This window comes from Chaetura pelagica, unplaced genomic scaffold (assembly GCF_000747805.2).
Source record: "Chaetura pelagica isolate M959 unplaced genomic scaffold, ChaPel_1.0 scaffold192, whole genome shotgun sequence".
NCBI lineage: Eukaryota > Metazoa > Chordata > Aves > Apodiformes > Apodidae > Chaetura > Chaetura pelagica.
This window is the reverse complement of record NW_009952570.1, coordinates 730,351-743,585: the sequence shown is the minus strand read 5'-3', so window position 1 is coordinate 743,585 and position 13,235 is coordinate 730,351. Positions and strand designations below refer to the sequence as shown.

The 13,235-nt window shown below is 50.8% G+C and overlaps 1 protein-coding gene across 1 annotated transcript in view; it reads left to right on the top strand.

The window, feature by feature from the left end:
• VPS8 (vacuolar protein sorting 8 homolog (S. cerevisiae)) overlaps window positions 1-12,955 on the top strand; it is a 93,963-nt gene extending 81,008 nt beyond the window's left edge. The window contains exons 42-46 of the mRNA XM_009993533.1: window positions 886-966; window positions 2,274-2,443; window positions 3,021-3,189; window positions 12,064-12,141; window positions 12,794-12,955. Of these exons, the coding sequence (XP_009991835.1) occupies window positions 886-966; window positions 2,274-2,443; window positions 3,021-3,189; window positions 12,064-12,141; window positions 12,794-12,940 (645 nt within the window). The 3' untranslated portion in view covers window positions 12,941-12,955. The remainder of the gene's footprint in view (window positions 1-885; window positions 967-2,273; window positions 2,444-3,020; window positions 3,190-12,063; window positions 12,142-12,793) is intronic.
• Window positions 12,956-13,235: the final 280 nt, after the last annotated feature.

Below are 13,235 nucleotides of genomic sequence, written 5' to 3'. Positions count from 1 at the left end.
GCCTGGGAGTCCTGCATTCTGCTGGGCCTGTGCTGCCTCAGCCTGTCCCTGAGGAGCTGGAGCATCTGCCTGTGAGGAAAGGCTGGGAGAGCTGGGGCTGCTCAGCTGGAGAAAAGGAGGCTGAGGGGGGATCTGATCAGTGCTGATCAATATCTGCAGGGGGTGGCAGGAGGATGGGCCAGACTCTGCTCAGGGGTGTCCAGGGACAGGACAAGGGGCAATGGGCACAAACTGGAGCTCAGGAGGGTCAAGTTCAACATGAGGAAAAGCTTCTTGCCTGGGAGGGTGACAGAGCCCTGGGACAGGCTGCCCAGGGAGGCTGTGGAGTCTCCATCCCTGCAGACATTTCAGCCTCACCTGGATGTGTTCCTGTGGGATCTGCTGTAGGGGATCCTGCTCTGGCAGGGGGGTTGGTCTGGGTGATCCCCAGAGGTCCCATCCAACCCCACCACTCAGTGACTCCAGGGGTGATGGGGTGTGCACTGAGCCTGTGGGGACCCCAGGATGCCCAGAGGCTCAGGAGTTCATTGCCCTCAGAGCCAGGCAGGGGCAGCCCAGGAGCTCCACAGGGTGTTTCCTGATACTCCTCAAACTCCTTCTCCAGTCAGTTTTTATATCTGCTGAATGAAGTTTCCAAGGTCACACCTGAAGTCTTTTGATCCAAGCACAGTAATTAGTACTGATGATGTCATCTGCTCAGTTTTGCTAATTACCAGTTTCCTCACCAACACACAGGTTTGTTCTGTTCTCCTTGTGCACATACACAGTTAAACCTGGAGTCACAACTTCTTGCAGTGCCAGCCTGCAGGGAAAAAAAATATTTAAAAAAACCCCAGAATGTTCATATCCTGTGATTCAGCAGCAGCTTTTCTTTTCTTCATACAGGACCCAGTTTATGGAAAAGGGAAACTTGGAGAAATTCAAGGCCTTGTCCTGGGAATGCTCGACACTTTTAACTATGAGCAAGTAAGTTGCATGCATTTCTGTTCTGCCCACTGCTGTGAACAGGGATTACTTTTATCTGTCCAGCCTACTAGGCTCTCTCATTTGTCATTTATCTCTGCAAGACAAAGTAAATAGATGTGCAAGTGATGAAATTTTTGGTTGGTGAAGGGGAAAGAGTGTGCATTGCTGGCAGATTGCATTGAAGACACATGGTGAACACCCCTGTAGTTCAGTTTGGTGTTAAATGTACTGTAAGGATAAGCATCTGCTTTTCTCCAGCTCATCCTGCAGTTAAGGATCCAAAAGCACAACCCCAATGTGTTTTGTCTTTTGATTTTAAATAAGAGCTTTTTAAATGAGGCTGTTTTGCCACTTCTCAATGGTCATGCTGCACTTCCTTTGTCCCCTGGTGAGATTTCACTTTTATCTCACTCCTGCCTTTCTCTGGCCAGCCTGAGATCCCAGGCAGTCTCCAAACTTCAGCAGTTTCCTACAACTCCTCTTCCCCAGGACAGGAGGCACAACCTTCCCCAGCCTCCCTTGCCCTGCCTGCCCTCTGGCACTGCCTCCCCAGCTCCCTCCTGGGCCTCCAGGCAGCAACAGCCCATGTAAAAAATAAACTGGAAAACAGCTTTACTGAAGAGGGCTGAACATACAGAGCCCTGATCTCTGTTTTGGTGCTTGGGACAGGCCCTGGCATTGCCTGCCAGTTGTCTGGGACAGGCTGCATGTCACATCTGGACCAACCCAGACCTGACCCGCCCCTACAACCTCTGCAGCCCTTTGTGAGCTGCTGCTGCAGACAGATCACAGCCCACAGCTGCTGAAAGAAGCACTGACTGCTACAAACTAAGGGCATTTTTGCTCCTCAGAAATGGAAATCTCTGTTGGGGAGGATTAGCAGATAGGAAGCTCAGTGGCTTTTTCATCTTTTAATTGTGAGAGTGCATTTGGGCTTTGATTTTTATCAGCACTTTTCTACCAGATTGGAGGGTGTAAGCAGTAGCTTACCAGGTGAAAAAAAGGAGGATTTGGTATGGAAGATGACAAAGTGAGCCTATCATGTCTCTCTTAATGCTCTCTGACAAAAATCAATAAAGCACTCATCTATTTAAGAGTGAAAAGGTATTGCCTCTATTAACATGTGATGAAAGGATAAGTGTTTTGAGAGCAGTGGCTGGAAAACATAGAGAAACAATTTTGTTGGGCTGCTTTTGCCCTTACTAATCTGTTAAGCTGCTTGTTATGAAGAATTGATTAGGACAGAGTTTCTGCAGTGTGGAGATGACAAACTGACCTGGTTATTCTGTATTTTGTCTTCCACACAGACCCTTTTAGAGACAACTACAAATCTTTTAAACCATGATCTCCACTGGTCCCTGTGTAACCTAAGAGCTTCTGTCACTAGAGGGCTTACCCCAAAGCAGGATTACTGCTGCATCTGTCTCCAGCAGTACAAAAGAAGGCAAGAAACTGCTGATGAAATAATTGTTTTCAGGTAAAGTCACAGCTGTGATCATGTTAGAAGTTTTAAATGACAAGAGAGAAAAAGGAAGAGCTACTAGTCTTGGACTTAGACAAGTAGCCATGTGTGTGTGTGTTCCCATGAGCTGTGTCCCTGGCCCTGTGGAGGGGCTGCCTCTGCATTCCCATCAGAGCCAGCCCCCTGCCTGCAGCCAGCTCTGCCTGGCTGGGGTGGTTGCAGAGTTCTGTGCCACTCCAACTGCCCCCTCTGCCAGCAGAGCAGGCTGAGCACTTGCAGCACCTTGGGCCTGCCTTCCTGCATACCTGGGCTCTCCTGCAGCCCTGACTGTGCTCTGCTGGCACCTCAGCTCTTCCTATCTCTCACTAGGTGCATGTACATTTAGACAAGGTCATTATTACCTTAGTGTTATGGTCTGTAACTGTATCAGCAATGGACAGCTGCTGTGATTTTGCAAGTCCAGAAATGGGTGTGGGGGTGTGAAGGAGCTGCTGATCCGTGTTCCCAGGCAAGCAGCCTGTGTCCCCTTGGGCGCCCCTTCCCCTCCCTCCCCTGCACTGCCCAGCACCTGGCAGGGTCTCTTCTCTTGCAGCTGTGGCCACTTGTACCACTCCCTGTGTCTGCTGAGTAAGGAGTGTGGCACTGTCACCAAGGGCCTGATGAGGTGGATGTGCTATAAATGCAACTCGAGTAACAAGGGAGGAAAACTGAGCGAGAACTTGGCAGAGCTAAAAAAAGGAAGTGGAGCCTCCTTGGCACAGGTAAGGTTTGTGAGGCCCTTTCTCTCCAAGTGAACTTTGAGCAGTGCTTATGGACTTCATCACTTTGTTCATGTCTGGCTGTGCTTCCAGCCAAGCCCATGGTCAGTAACTCTCAAACATTATCTGCAGCTCACCAGTCACATGGATCAAGGTCACTTTCTCTTGGTAGAGTGATGGCACTGAGTCCATCCAGAGGGTCTGGGAAGTGCTTAGCCAGTGTGAGGGGAAGCTGGATGCTTGCAGCTGATTGCCTGCTGGATGCATCCACCACACTTGTCTTGTTGAGGACAGGTCCTTTCCAACTGTTTTTAGGTGTGTTTTAGAGAACACTTGTATTGAAAGCTGGCACGTTCCTGGTGGCTGGATCGTGGGTTCTCTGTTCTGCCATCATGTTCTTACCATCCTAACAGGTAACCTGGCTCTGTGTAAAAGATCTGGAATTGATTTGACTTCCTAAGTGTTTGCCTGATGTTTTCAGGAACTTGTGTGTGAACAGGACCAATGGGGCTGGATTTCAGTGAGAGGGCAGATCATTAGTTGGCATTTACTGTCAGTATTTGTGCGTGAGAATTGTCACCATCCCCACTTCAAGCACAAGTCCTCTCTCCTTATGTTTGCTTCTGCCTTTTCCCTGCCATGGCACTGTGGATTGTAAGGAAAAATGGCAGGTGGCTTGTTGGGATATTGGGATATTGTCTGTGAGGGATATTGCAGTGGGGGGAACTGAACTCAGCTGCCCAGGGTTCCAGTGAGGACAGTCACTGATCAGGGTTTGTTCCTAAATGTCTGTGAGCACTTGGTGTGTTTGTCACCACACAAACACTTCACAGAATCACAGAATCCAAGGGTTTGGAAGGGACCTGGAAAGACCACCCAGTCCAACCCCCCTGCCAGAGCAGGGTCACCCAGAGCACATCATACAGGAACGTGTCCAGGGGGGTTTGAATGTCTCCGTGAAGGAGACTCCACAGCCTCTCTGGGCAGCCTGGCCCAGGACTCTGTCGCTCTCACAGCAAAGAAGTTTTTCCTGAGATTCACATGGACCCTCCTGTGCTCCAGTTTGCACCCACTGCCCCTTGTCCTGTCACTGGACATCACTGCACAAAGCCTGGCTCTGCCCTCCTGACACTGCCCTGAACAGATTTGTGCCCATGGATGAGGTGGCCCCTCAGTCTCCTCTTCTCCAAGCCCAGCAGCCCCAGCTCCCTCAGCCTTTCCTCAGCAGGGAGATGTTCCACTCCCTCCAGCATCTCTGTGCCTCTGCCCTGGGCTCTTTCCAGCAGTTCCCTGTCCTTCTGGAACTGAGGGGCTTGCAAAGGAATGTTTTTTCACTCCTGAAACCAAAGTAACTTAATCTTGGAGCAGGTTTTTAGAGAGCACTTTTGTTTTGCTCTAGAAGATAATTTCAGTTTCTGCCAAATCAATTCAGATGAAAAGAGAGTGAACAGCATCAGACAACTTCCAGCAGCTGCTGCATTAACCAACCAAGAAGCTTCCTGCTCCAAGGGAGACTTGGGGGAGGTGATCTCTGAGGAGGGCATGGAGCACCATGCAGCCTTAGCAGTCAGATTGTGTTAGTTGATGACAGAAGGAAGAGCTTTCCCAGGAGACTGCAAATCCAAACAGTCTGCTCACAACTGCTTGGCATGAGGCATGTGCCATCCTGCTGCAGGGAATTGTGGATCCTGGCTCTGAAGTTAGGTAGAACCAGCAGCCCTGTGTTGTGTCACCTGCACTTCTGCTCCAAAGGGATGTGGGCAAATGGGGGTGACCACCAGGTTTAACTCTAAAGGCCAAAGGCCTTTAGTGCATTTTTTAAGCACTAAAATGACACTCACCATTAAAGTGCCTGAGATTTGATACCACTGGGTTTCTCATGGGTCAGTCAGAGAACCCCTGGGTGTCCCCTCTGCTGGACGTGCCCTGGAGCAGAAAATGCTCCAGGTGCCCTGGGAATGATGGGGACAGGGAGGAGAAGGTGCTTCCTTTCAGGTAACTGATCCCTCTGTAAAAGGGAAGGGGCTGGCTGGGATGCAGGGCTTGAAGGGAGATGTGGAGAGACTGGATGGGGAAGAAAAGGGATTTTAGCAGGATCATCTACCATCAGCTAGAAGATGTCCCCACCAGCCCATCAGAGAGTGCTGGGTGCTTCCCTGCTGTGCTCCTGGTAGAGAAGCTGTGGCTCCTGCTCTGTACAGCCAGCCCAGCAGAGCTTGGCTCCAGCTCCAAGCCCCCCACCTCCTCCTTCTGATGGCCCAGATCCTCTCCAAGTTGCTGATGTTCCTCATAATTATAATATTTAACTGTTGTGCTCACATGTGATTAAACTGCTGCATAGTTAGGTCTTTAAAAAGTTGAATATATTTAGACTCTGGCAAAAGACTGGAAAATCTCCAGCTTCTCCAGGCAGTTTGTTTGTTCAACAATTGCTGCTCTGTGGTGACAAGTCATTAACCCCGGGGGGTGATGATTCTTCTGGCCAGGCTGTAGTTGCTCTGAGTTAGGGAACAGACTTTCTTCTGGGGGCAGTGCTGGCAAGGGCAGTGGAGGTTGTGGCTGTGCTGTCCCCAGGCTCCTCCACTGCTGAGAGCCAGAGGCCAGGAGGGTTCCTGGGACACAGAAGCACTGCTGGAGGCAGCTGCTGCCCAGGGGTTGGCCAGGCTGGGGCAGCCTCATGTCAGCTGGAGCAGAGAACTAAGCCTGAAACCAGGATTGCTCCTCAGGCTTCACTGGTTTGTGGAGAGCTCAGGTCTGCTTGGGAGGTTCCCCACTAGCCTGGGGGGTGATGCACAACACTGGAGAGAGGAGGGGTGGGCAAGCACAGGGATGGGAGGAAAGGGGAAGAGTTGCAGGCCTCCCCCTGCTCCGAGCCACATCCATCTGTTCCCAAGGGTCCTTCTTGGCCTGGTCAGCCGCTCCTTGTACCAGCTTCTACTTCCTCTTGGCTCCACTGCCTCCTGGCAGACCCAGAGCTCCGTGTTGGTCATGCTCTTGCTTTGGCAGCTGGAAACATGGAGCAGGAGATCCCAGAGGGAGGTTACACCAAGACAGCTGTGTTCAGCCCTCCTTCCCTAACCCTGGAGAGCCAGCTCCCAGGTTCTGGGGACATTCCCCATACAGATCTGTGGGCAGGTGATTTCTTTGCAACCACTTGGAAGACCCTAAAAGCTTATGTCTGTCTCTTGGCAAAATCTAGGGAGCCTTTTTCTCAGGTTTTTATTTTCTTAGCAAGCCTTGACTTAGGAGTAGATTCATACTGCAAAATGCCACTGAGCATCTGGAACATGTTTCACAGCACCAATTCTGCTCTCTTGAAACAAAGGCTGTCAGCTTGAATTTTTCAACATCATTGAGATTTAGATGTGAAAGGACAGCCCAACAGTGTTTTCTCTGTCCCTTCTTTGCATGCCTGACTTCTGTAGCAATCACCTTGGATCTGGGGGAGGTGGAGATGCCACAAGCCAGCCCTGAACCCTCAGTGACTCTGGTGACAGCAGTTACTGAAATGCAGCCTTGATCTGATGAGGGTTTGAAAGAGTCTGCCCTGTCGTGGGGGAAGGGAAGGGCCAAAGGCCTTTTCCCTGGTTTTCCTCCCAAAATTTTGTGTTTTCTGTGTTATTCCTTAAACCTTATCCCAAGGGTGCTAATCTGTGTCTAAACTGATCACCTTTCCATGCTCCTTTTCCTCCTGTGGTGCCAGAAATGAGCGTAAACAGAAATCAGAGCTGGTGGTGTTTTTAGTCCCATTTAAAACCAGCAGTGTTTGTTTGGGTCCTGCTGCCTGAAGGTACCTGAGGCATGGCAGGTGAAAACACAGCAGCTGGGCTTCTGCCTGAATATTTAAGTGAACTTGTCCTGGTGTCTAAGTCAGTTATCTCCAAACCTCTTTTGCCTTGTTGAAGTTGAGGTGGTTTGTGTATGCCGTTTGTTCTGCCAGCTCAGGGGCTGGGGAGAGGAGCACGTCTTGGCTCTCAGACCATCAGCTCTGCAAAAGGTGCCCTGAGCCCCTCAGCGGATGTGTTCTGGTTACTCCATGTGTGAGAATACCTGTGAGTTCTAAGGGCACTGTTGTTAGAGCTGTCCAGATGTGTTTTATTCAGGAATTGAGTCCCGTGAAGTCGCACCAGGACGGACAACGAACGTGATCCGGAGTTAATCCTATCTGTCAGACTCCACCTTTGAGGCCTGTTCTGCAGCCTGTCCCTCAGGTCCTGACACCCTGAGCTGAGCAGTGTCCCCCTGGACACCAGCAGCAGCAGCTGAGGACGTGTTTCTCACCAGTACTTACTTCAGAGCTCAGCAGATGTTCCGTGACCTTTGTCAGTGAGAAGGCAGAGCCAGTTTTACTGTTTGCAGTGTCACGGTGACCATCAGTTCTGAGCTTGACTCCCAGCACTATAAACATTTTCCAAGGGCTTTATAACTTTGAAAATACCCAGGTGTGATTTATTTCCCCCCTCCCCAGATAACACCAAGCAGATAATTAGCATTTTAGAGAGTTCCAGGATTGTGTGTTCTCCTTGGTAGAGAAGATTCCATTTATGTATTAACTGAGAAGATGCCCAGTCCTTTGGCTTTGGACTTGGTTGTCATGGTAGATTCATTAACTTCTTCAAGGATGTGTAGGAAATCCATGTGAGGAAGGAGCTGGAGACACTTTGTACTGTTGGCTTCTCATCAGCACAACATCTGTGTTTTAAGATATCTTGTAATATATTGGAAATACAAATTATTTATCTGGAAGAAAATCCAGTGTGGGAGCCCCTAACTAGCAGCTAGAGGAGGGCTGGCACCAAAGCTGAAACAGAAAATTAAATACAAATTCAAAAAGCCTAATTTAAAAAACATAATTATCCTTTAGCAGCCTTTAAATCAAAATCAACTGCTTTCTTGGACTTTTCCTAGGTTAGTTCATTCTCTTGAAGTTTTATTTGAGAAAATCACACTGAACTGTAACTGTGTCCCCTGACCTTCACATGGAGCCACCTGGCAGAAGTTTCTTCTTAGTGCCCAGAACCCAAAGTCTGGTGCTGTAGGAGCTGTGAGAGGCTGCCCTGGAGCAGCCTGCTCAGCACAGCCCAGGGAGCCTGGTTCCCTGTGCTCCTGGGAGCCCCTGGGAAGGGTTGTGTCCCAGAGCAGAGAAGAGATGGCAGAATCTCAGTGGGTAAGCTTTACATCTCGGTTTCAAAGAACCTATACTTACAGGGTTTTGAATTTTGTCTCCCTTTTAATAAAACATTTCATATCTAGGAGGATCTGTAGAACAGGCTCCAGGAAAGCTGGAGAGGGATTTTTGACAAGGGCTTGTAGTGGGAGGACGAGGGGAACAGAATGGAGATGCACCTGTGCCTTTCTGGATGTTGAACACTGGGTATTTAATACTCTCTGCATTAAATTGTTCTTCCTCCTCTCTCCTCAGTCACTGCAGCATCTGTTTGCCCTCAGGCAGCAGGACAAGGGGCTCTGCTGCTCTGCACCCCAGCCAGAGCTCTTGAAGCAGCACATTTTGCTGCCTCAGCACAGCTCCAGTGCCTCTGGGACCTGCTCTGCCCACAGGGGCCTGCCAGACCTGGTGCTCACACTGTGGGGCTGGGCTGGGCTGTGTCTGTCCCACAGCAGGACAGCTGTGCAGAGCTCTGCAGGAGCTCTGCTGAGGTTTGCATCACACTTCTGCTCCACCAGGGATGTCCTGAGGTTTTCTGAAGTTTAATAATTGTGCAGTGTTGGTGTCATTCTAGTGACTTTGGGTCAGCCGCTGCCTCTGCCTTCCTCTCTTCTTGGTTGACTGTTCCAGGCTCCTGGGAGTCCCATGCATACAGCAGGTCTTTAGCCTCCAGAAGAGAAGTAGATGTGCTTAGTTTTACATTAACGGGCTCAGCTGATAGTGCAAAAAAAAAAAAAAAAGAATTTGGGAACCTTTTTGTAAGGCTGCCTGGGCCCTGGGGAAGCAAGTGTCCAGCTGCAGGGAGCAATGGCAGGAGGTGGACTTGGTGTCCATTGCCCGTGGATTCAGCTCAGTACATGGGGAGGTGGGTGTTGCTTTTCTTCCTAGAAATCTTGAAACCATCCCCAGGAGTTCTGGCTGCATCTGCCCTGTGTGATGGAGCAGCCCTTGGGGCAGTGTGGTGCTCTGGTGCTCTGAAAGGTGCTGCAGTGCCCTGTGGAAGGTACCTCAGAGAGGCAGCACTTGGATGGGTCTCTTGGGGTGGCTGTTAATGGTGCCTCTGCTTACAGCTGCTGTGTCATCTGCTTTGCTCAGGCACTAGCTAATGATGGATTTTGGAGCTGTTAATTTAAAGATAATTGCAGGCTTGGGAGGGCTGTGTGGTGACTGCCAGAGAGGGGTGGAACACGTGGAAGCAAAATGTGCAACAGAATTAGCATTAGAGTGGTGACATCTGTGAGAACTGTCAGCCAAAAAGGGACCTTTCTTCTCCTTGCTGGCCCTGATCCTCCAAAGGAGAAATTGCATCTCTTTAGGTTCTCCATCTGGTCTGAGGCCTCTCCAAAGGGGCAGAAGGATTTGTCTGGGAATGGCTTGGAGGTGCTGAAGGCCTTGCTATGGATCTGGCCAGCAGGGAGCTGGCTGGTCCTGCAGAAGCACCGAGGGCAGGAGAGCAGAGTGGATGGCACTGCTGCCCCAGTGCTGGGGCTGAGCTCCCTAGAGCTCTTGAATGAAAACATCCCTTCAGTGACAGGGTTATAAAAGGAAAAGGCCTGACAGCAGTTGTTTCCATGACAACAGGAAGAACTGCCTGCAATATTTCAGCTCATCAGCCTGGTGAACAGCCTGATTGATAGTTACACACGCTTGGCAGAGATGGCAGGAGAGGGCCAATTATGGTGCATTTTCCTTGTCCTTGAACGTCTGTGGCCACAGCAACTGTGGAGGGTGTTTTTCCTTGCTTTTTGTTGTTTTTTTTTCCGAATGGGAATGACCTGCCTGTCCCTCGGAAGTGCCTGTACAACCTGCCAGCTGTGGATACGTGACCCTCCCTGGCACAGGCTCCCTCGTTCAAAGTGCCACGTGTGCAGGGAACATGGGTGTTTGGCTCCTTGGCTGGTCATTAGCAAGTAGTTGTTTTACAGTATAAAGAGTATCTTGAGGAGGAAGAAGTGAGTTTGAGCACGTGCTTCCAGCATAAGCCATCTGCACTGCATTCCTCTCTTAGACTGTTTGGTGAACATCACAAAGACAAGATGCATGTGGCTTCAGGAGAGGAAAGGAGCTACTCAGGCTTTGGGAAACCTGTGATGGGTTTAGGGCATCTTCCCCCTGACTCACCAGCTCTGATATGTCTTGGTGACCTTCTCATGATGATGGGGTGGGTGGCCAGATCCTGCCCTGGCTGTGCAGTGCTCAGAGCTGGGTGGGAAGGGGAGTGTGGGATGGAGAAGCTGCCAGAAGAGTGGGACAGGTAAAGGTGTTGCAGGAAGCAAACCCAAGGGTCTAGGTAAAGCATTCCCAGGTCAGTGTTTTGTTGATATCTGGGGACAACATGGCTCTTGGGTGGGGCAGAAGATCCTGCCTCCCTCCAGAGGAGCAAGGAAGCCCCTTCTGCCTTTGTCTGGCCAGGAGCTTGGCCTTCATCATGCTCCTTAAAGGCAGTGATGCAAGTTCTTTATGTTGGGCTTGATCCATTGCCAAAGAACATTCAAACTATGTGCAACTTCAGTCAGCACCCACTGAAGTGGGTAGGGCTGAAGCATTTTGGGTTAATAGCCCTTGAGAAATGTATTTTGGGGAAAATATTTGAGAATGAACATTGAATGTTCCCTTAAAAATAGATCTCCAGGGACAACAGATGCCAGATTGCTGCTCATGAGGGAGGCTGTTCTCCCTGGCTCCTCTTGTAGTTTCTTGATGATACTTTTGCTTTGTAATATGAGCAGAAACATTCAAAATAGAAACATTGTGATGTGGTAAAATGGAACAAACCTACAAGAGTCTGTGATGCTCTGTCATCTCTCCCTGGGATATGTAAATGATGCCTTTTAAAGTAGGCTGAGCATCCACCCAGCCCTCCTTGCTTCAGTGCTCATGTCATGGGCTGTGTGGGTCCTTCCGTTTGCAATCCTGCCCAAACCTGCAACTCTGAAGCTGCTGGGGTGACACCTGCTCCTGCCCTGCCAACTGGCCCTGCTGGGCAGGACTACCCTGTCCCTCTTGCCCAGTATCTCAGGGGACGTGGCTGCCACTGATGTGTGAGTCCCCCTGCGACCCCCCCCTCCTTTTCACCCTTTCTTTCCCAGCTTTTAGTCTGTAACATCCTACCAGGGGAAAGAATGGACCTCAGGAGAGATACCATCAGCAGATAATAGTCATTGGCACCATTATCATCCCCGACAGCCACGCGCAGCCTGAGTCACTCACTGTGTGGGGAGGCTGAGTGGGGCTGGGGGGACATCAGGAGATGTCAGAAAGGCCTGGGGGAGCTGCTGCTGCCTGGGAAGAGCCCAGCAGAGGCTGCTCCTCCACAGAGACCCGTTACTTCTCTCCCCAGCTGGCTGTGGGGGAGTTTTCCCACGCCCCTTTTCTTTCTCTTTCTGCTTCTTTTTTCTTCTGCTTTTTCTCCCCTCAGAAGGTGACCCAGGACTGTTGGTCTGTCTGCTCTCAGCTGGATTCCAACAGCAAGTCTCTGTGGATGTAAGGGTGTCTCTGTCCTTTGTGCAATTATAGGAGTTTCTTTGTCCCCAAAACACAGGTGCACAGAGCAGCTCCTGGATGTGGAGAGATGGTTCCAAAGCCCCGCCAGCAGCCTGCAGTCCAGCTGCTTCATGCCCAAGAACAGGAACAGAGATGAGTTTCTGTGTGTATGAACTTGACATCTTGTTGTGTGGTGTTTCTGTAACCTTCTCACTCTCTTTTATCAGACAGGTTCAGAGTCTCTGGATCCTCAGCAAATCCAGGCTTTTGACCAGCTCTGCCGACTGAACCGAGGAACCTCCAGGGTATGTTCCCCTGATGCCTTTTGGAGGCAGCTGCTGGGGGTGTGGGGGGTGTTGTCAAGCCAGGGGTTGGCACAGCCTGCTGGGCTCAGCCTTTCCCCTTGGGTTTCCTTCAGTGCTGGCAAGTGGGTGTGTGCAGAGCTGGCTGTTTGCAGGCAGCCTCACTGCCTGGCACCTGGGGAATTCCCTGGCAGTGGAACCATAGAAATGCCTCTCGCCTTGAGGCTGGGCCTGAAAAAGTGTCCCTGGTTTCTCAGATACATTTTAGGTTTGGAAATAACCTGTCCTTCAGACACTGCATGGCTCCCATGGTCACACTGCCTGTTTTGACTGCAGCAGTTGGCACTTTCAGCTTGTTCTGGGATTGTTTTTCAATTATGAACCTTTAAAACAACCTAAAGATGCCTAGAAAGTTGTTCAGGTCAGGACTGTTGTCCTGCACTGAGGACTCTAGGGTCACTGCACACCATACATACCCTTTCCTTTACATGTGTGAAGGTGTTCTGATTGCTGCAGGAAAAATCTGAGCCCCCCATCAGCACCTGATCTTTCTACACCTTGCAGGAGTGTTTCCAAGCAGTCTGCCCCACCCGAGGTGACCTGTCTGGGTCTGTCTTGCAGCTGGCTCTCCTGACAGAACTGTTCTGTCTTGCAGCTGGCTCTCCTGACAGAACTGTCTCGTGGCCACGGTGAGAAGCACGGGCTGCTCAGTGTTTCCCACGGGGACCCAGCCACCAGCAGTGTCTTCCAGAACGAGACCTTCCAGCTCCATCTGGCCCCCCCTCCACTGGCAGAAGACTAAGTGCTCCTGCCTCCAGGCTGGCAAGGCCACCCATGGTTTCAGGTCTTGGTGCTGGGAGGTGTTTCCATCACACACTGGACTCTCCCCTCTCCACCCAGAGCTCTGGGAGCTGTGAGAGTCTCACGGGGGGTTTGTGGCAGTGGCTGCTGCCCCAGCTCTAACCTGCGGGGCAGCTGGGCTGGGAGCTGAGGACTCTGGAGCCAACCAGGTGTGCTGAAGCCCCGGGCTGCCTGCACCACCCCGGGGGCTCTTGGAGCAGCAGTGACTTTGCCAAGAAACTGAATCAGCTCTGCTG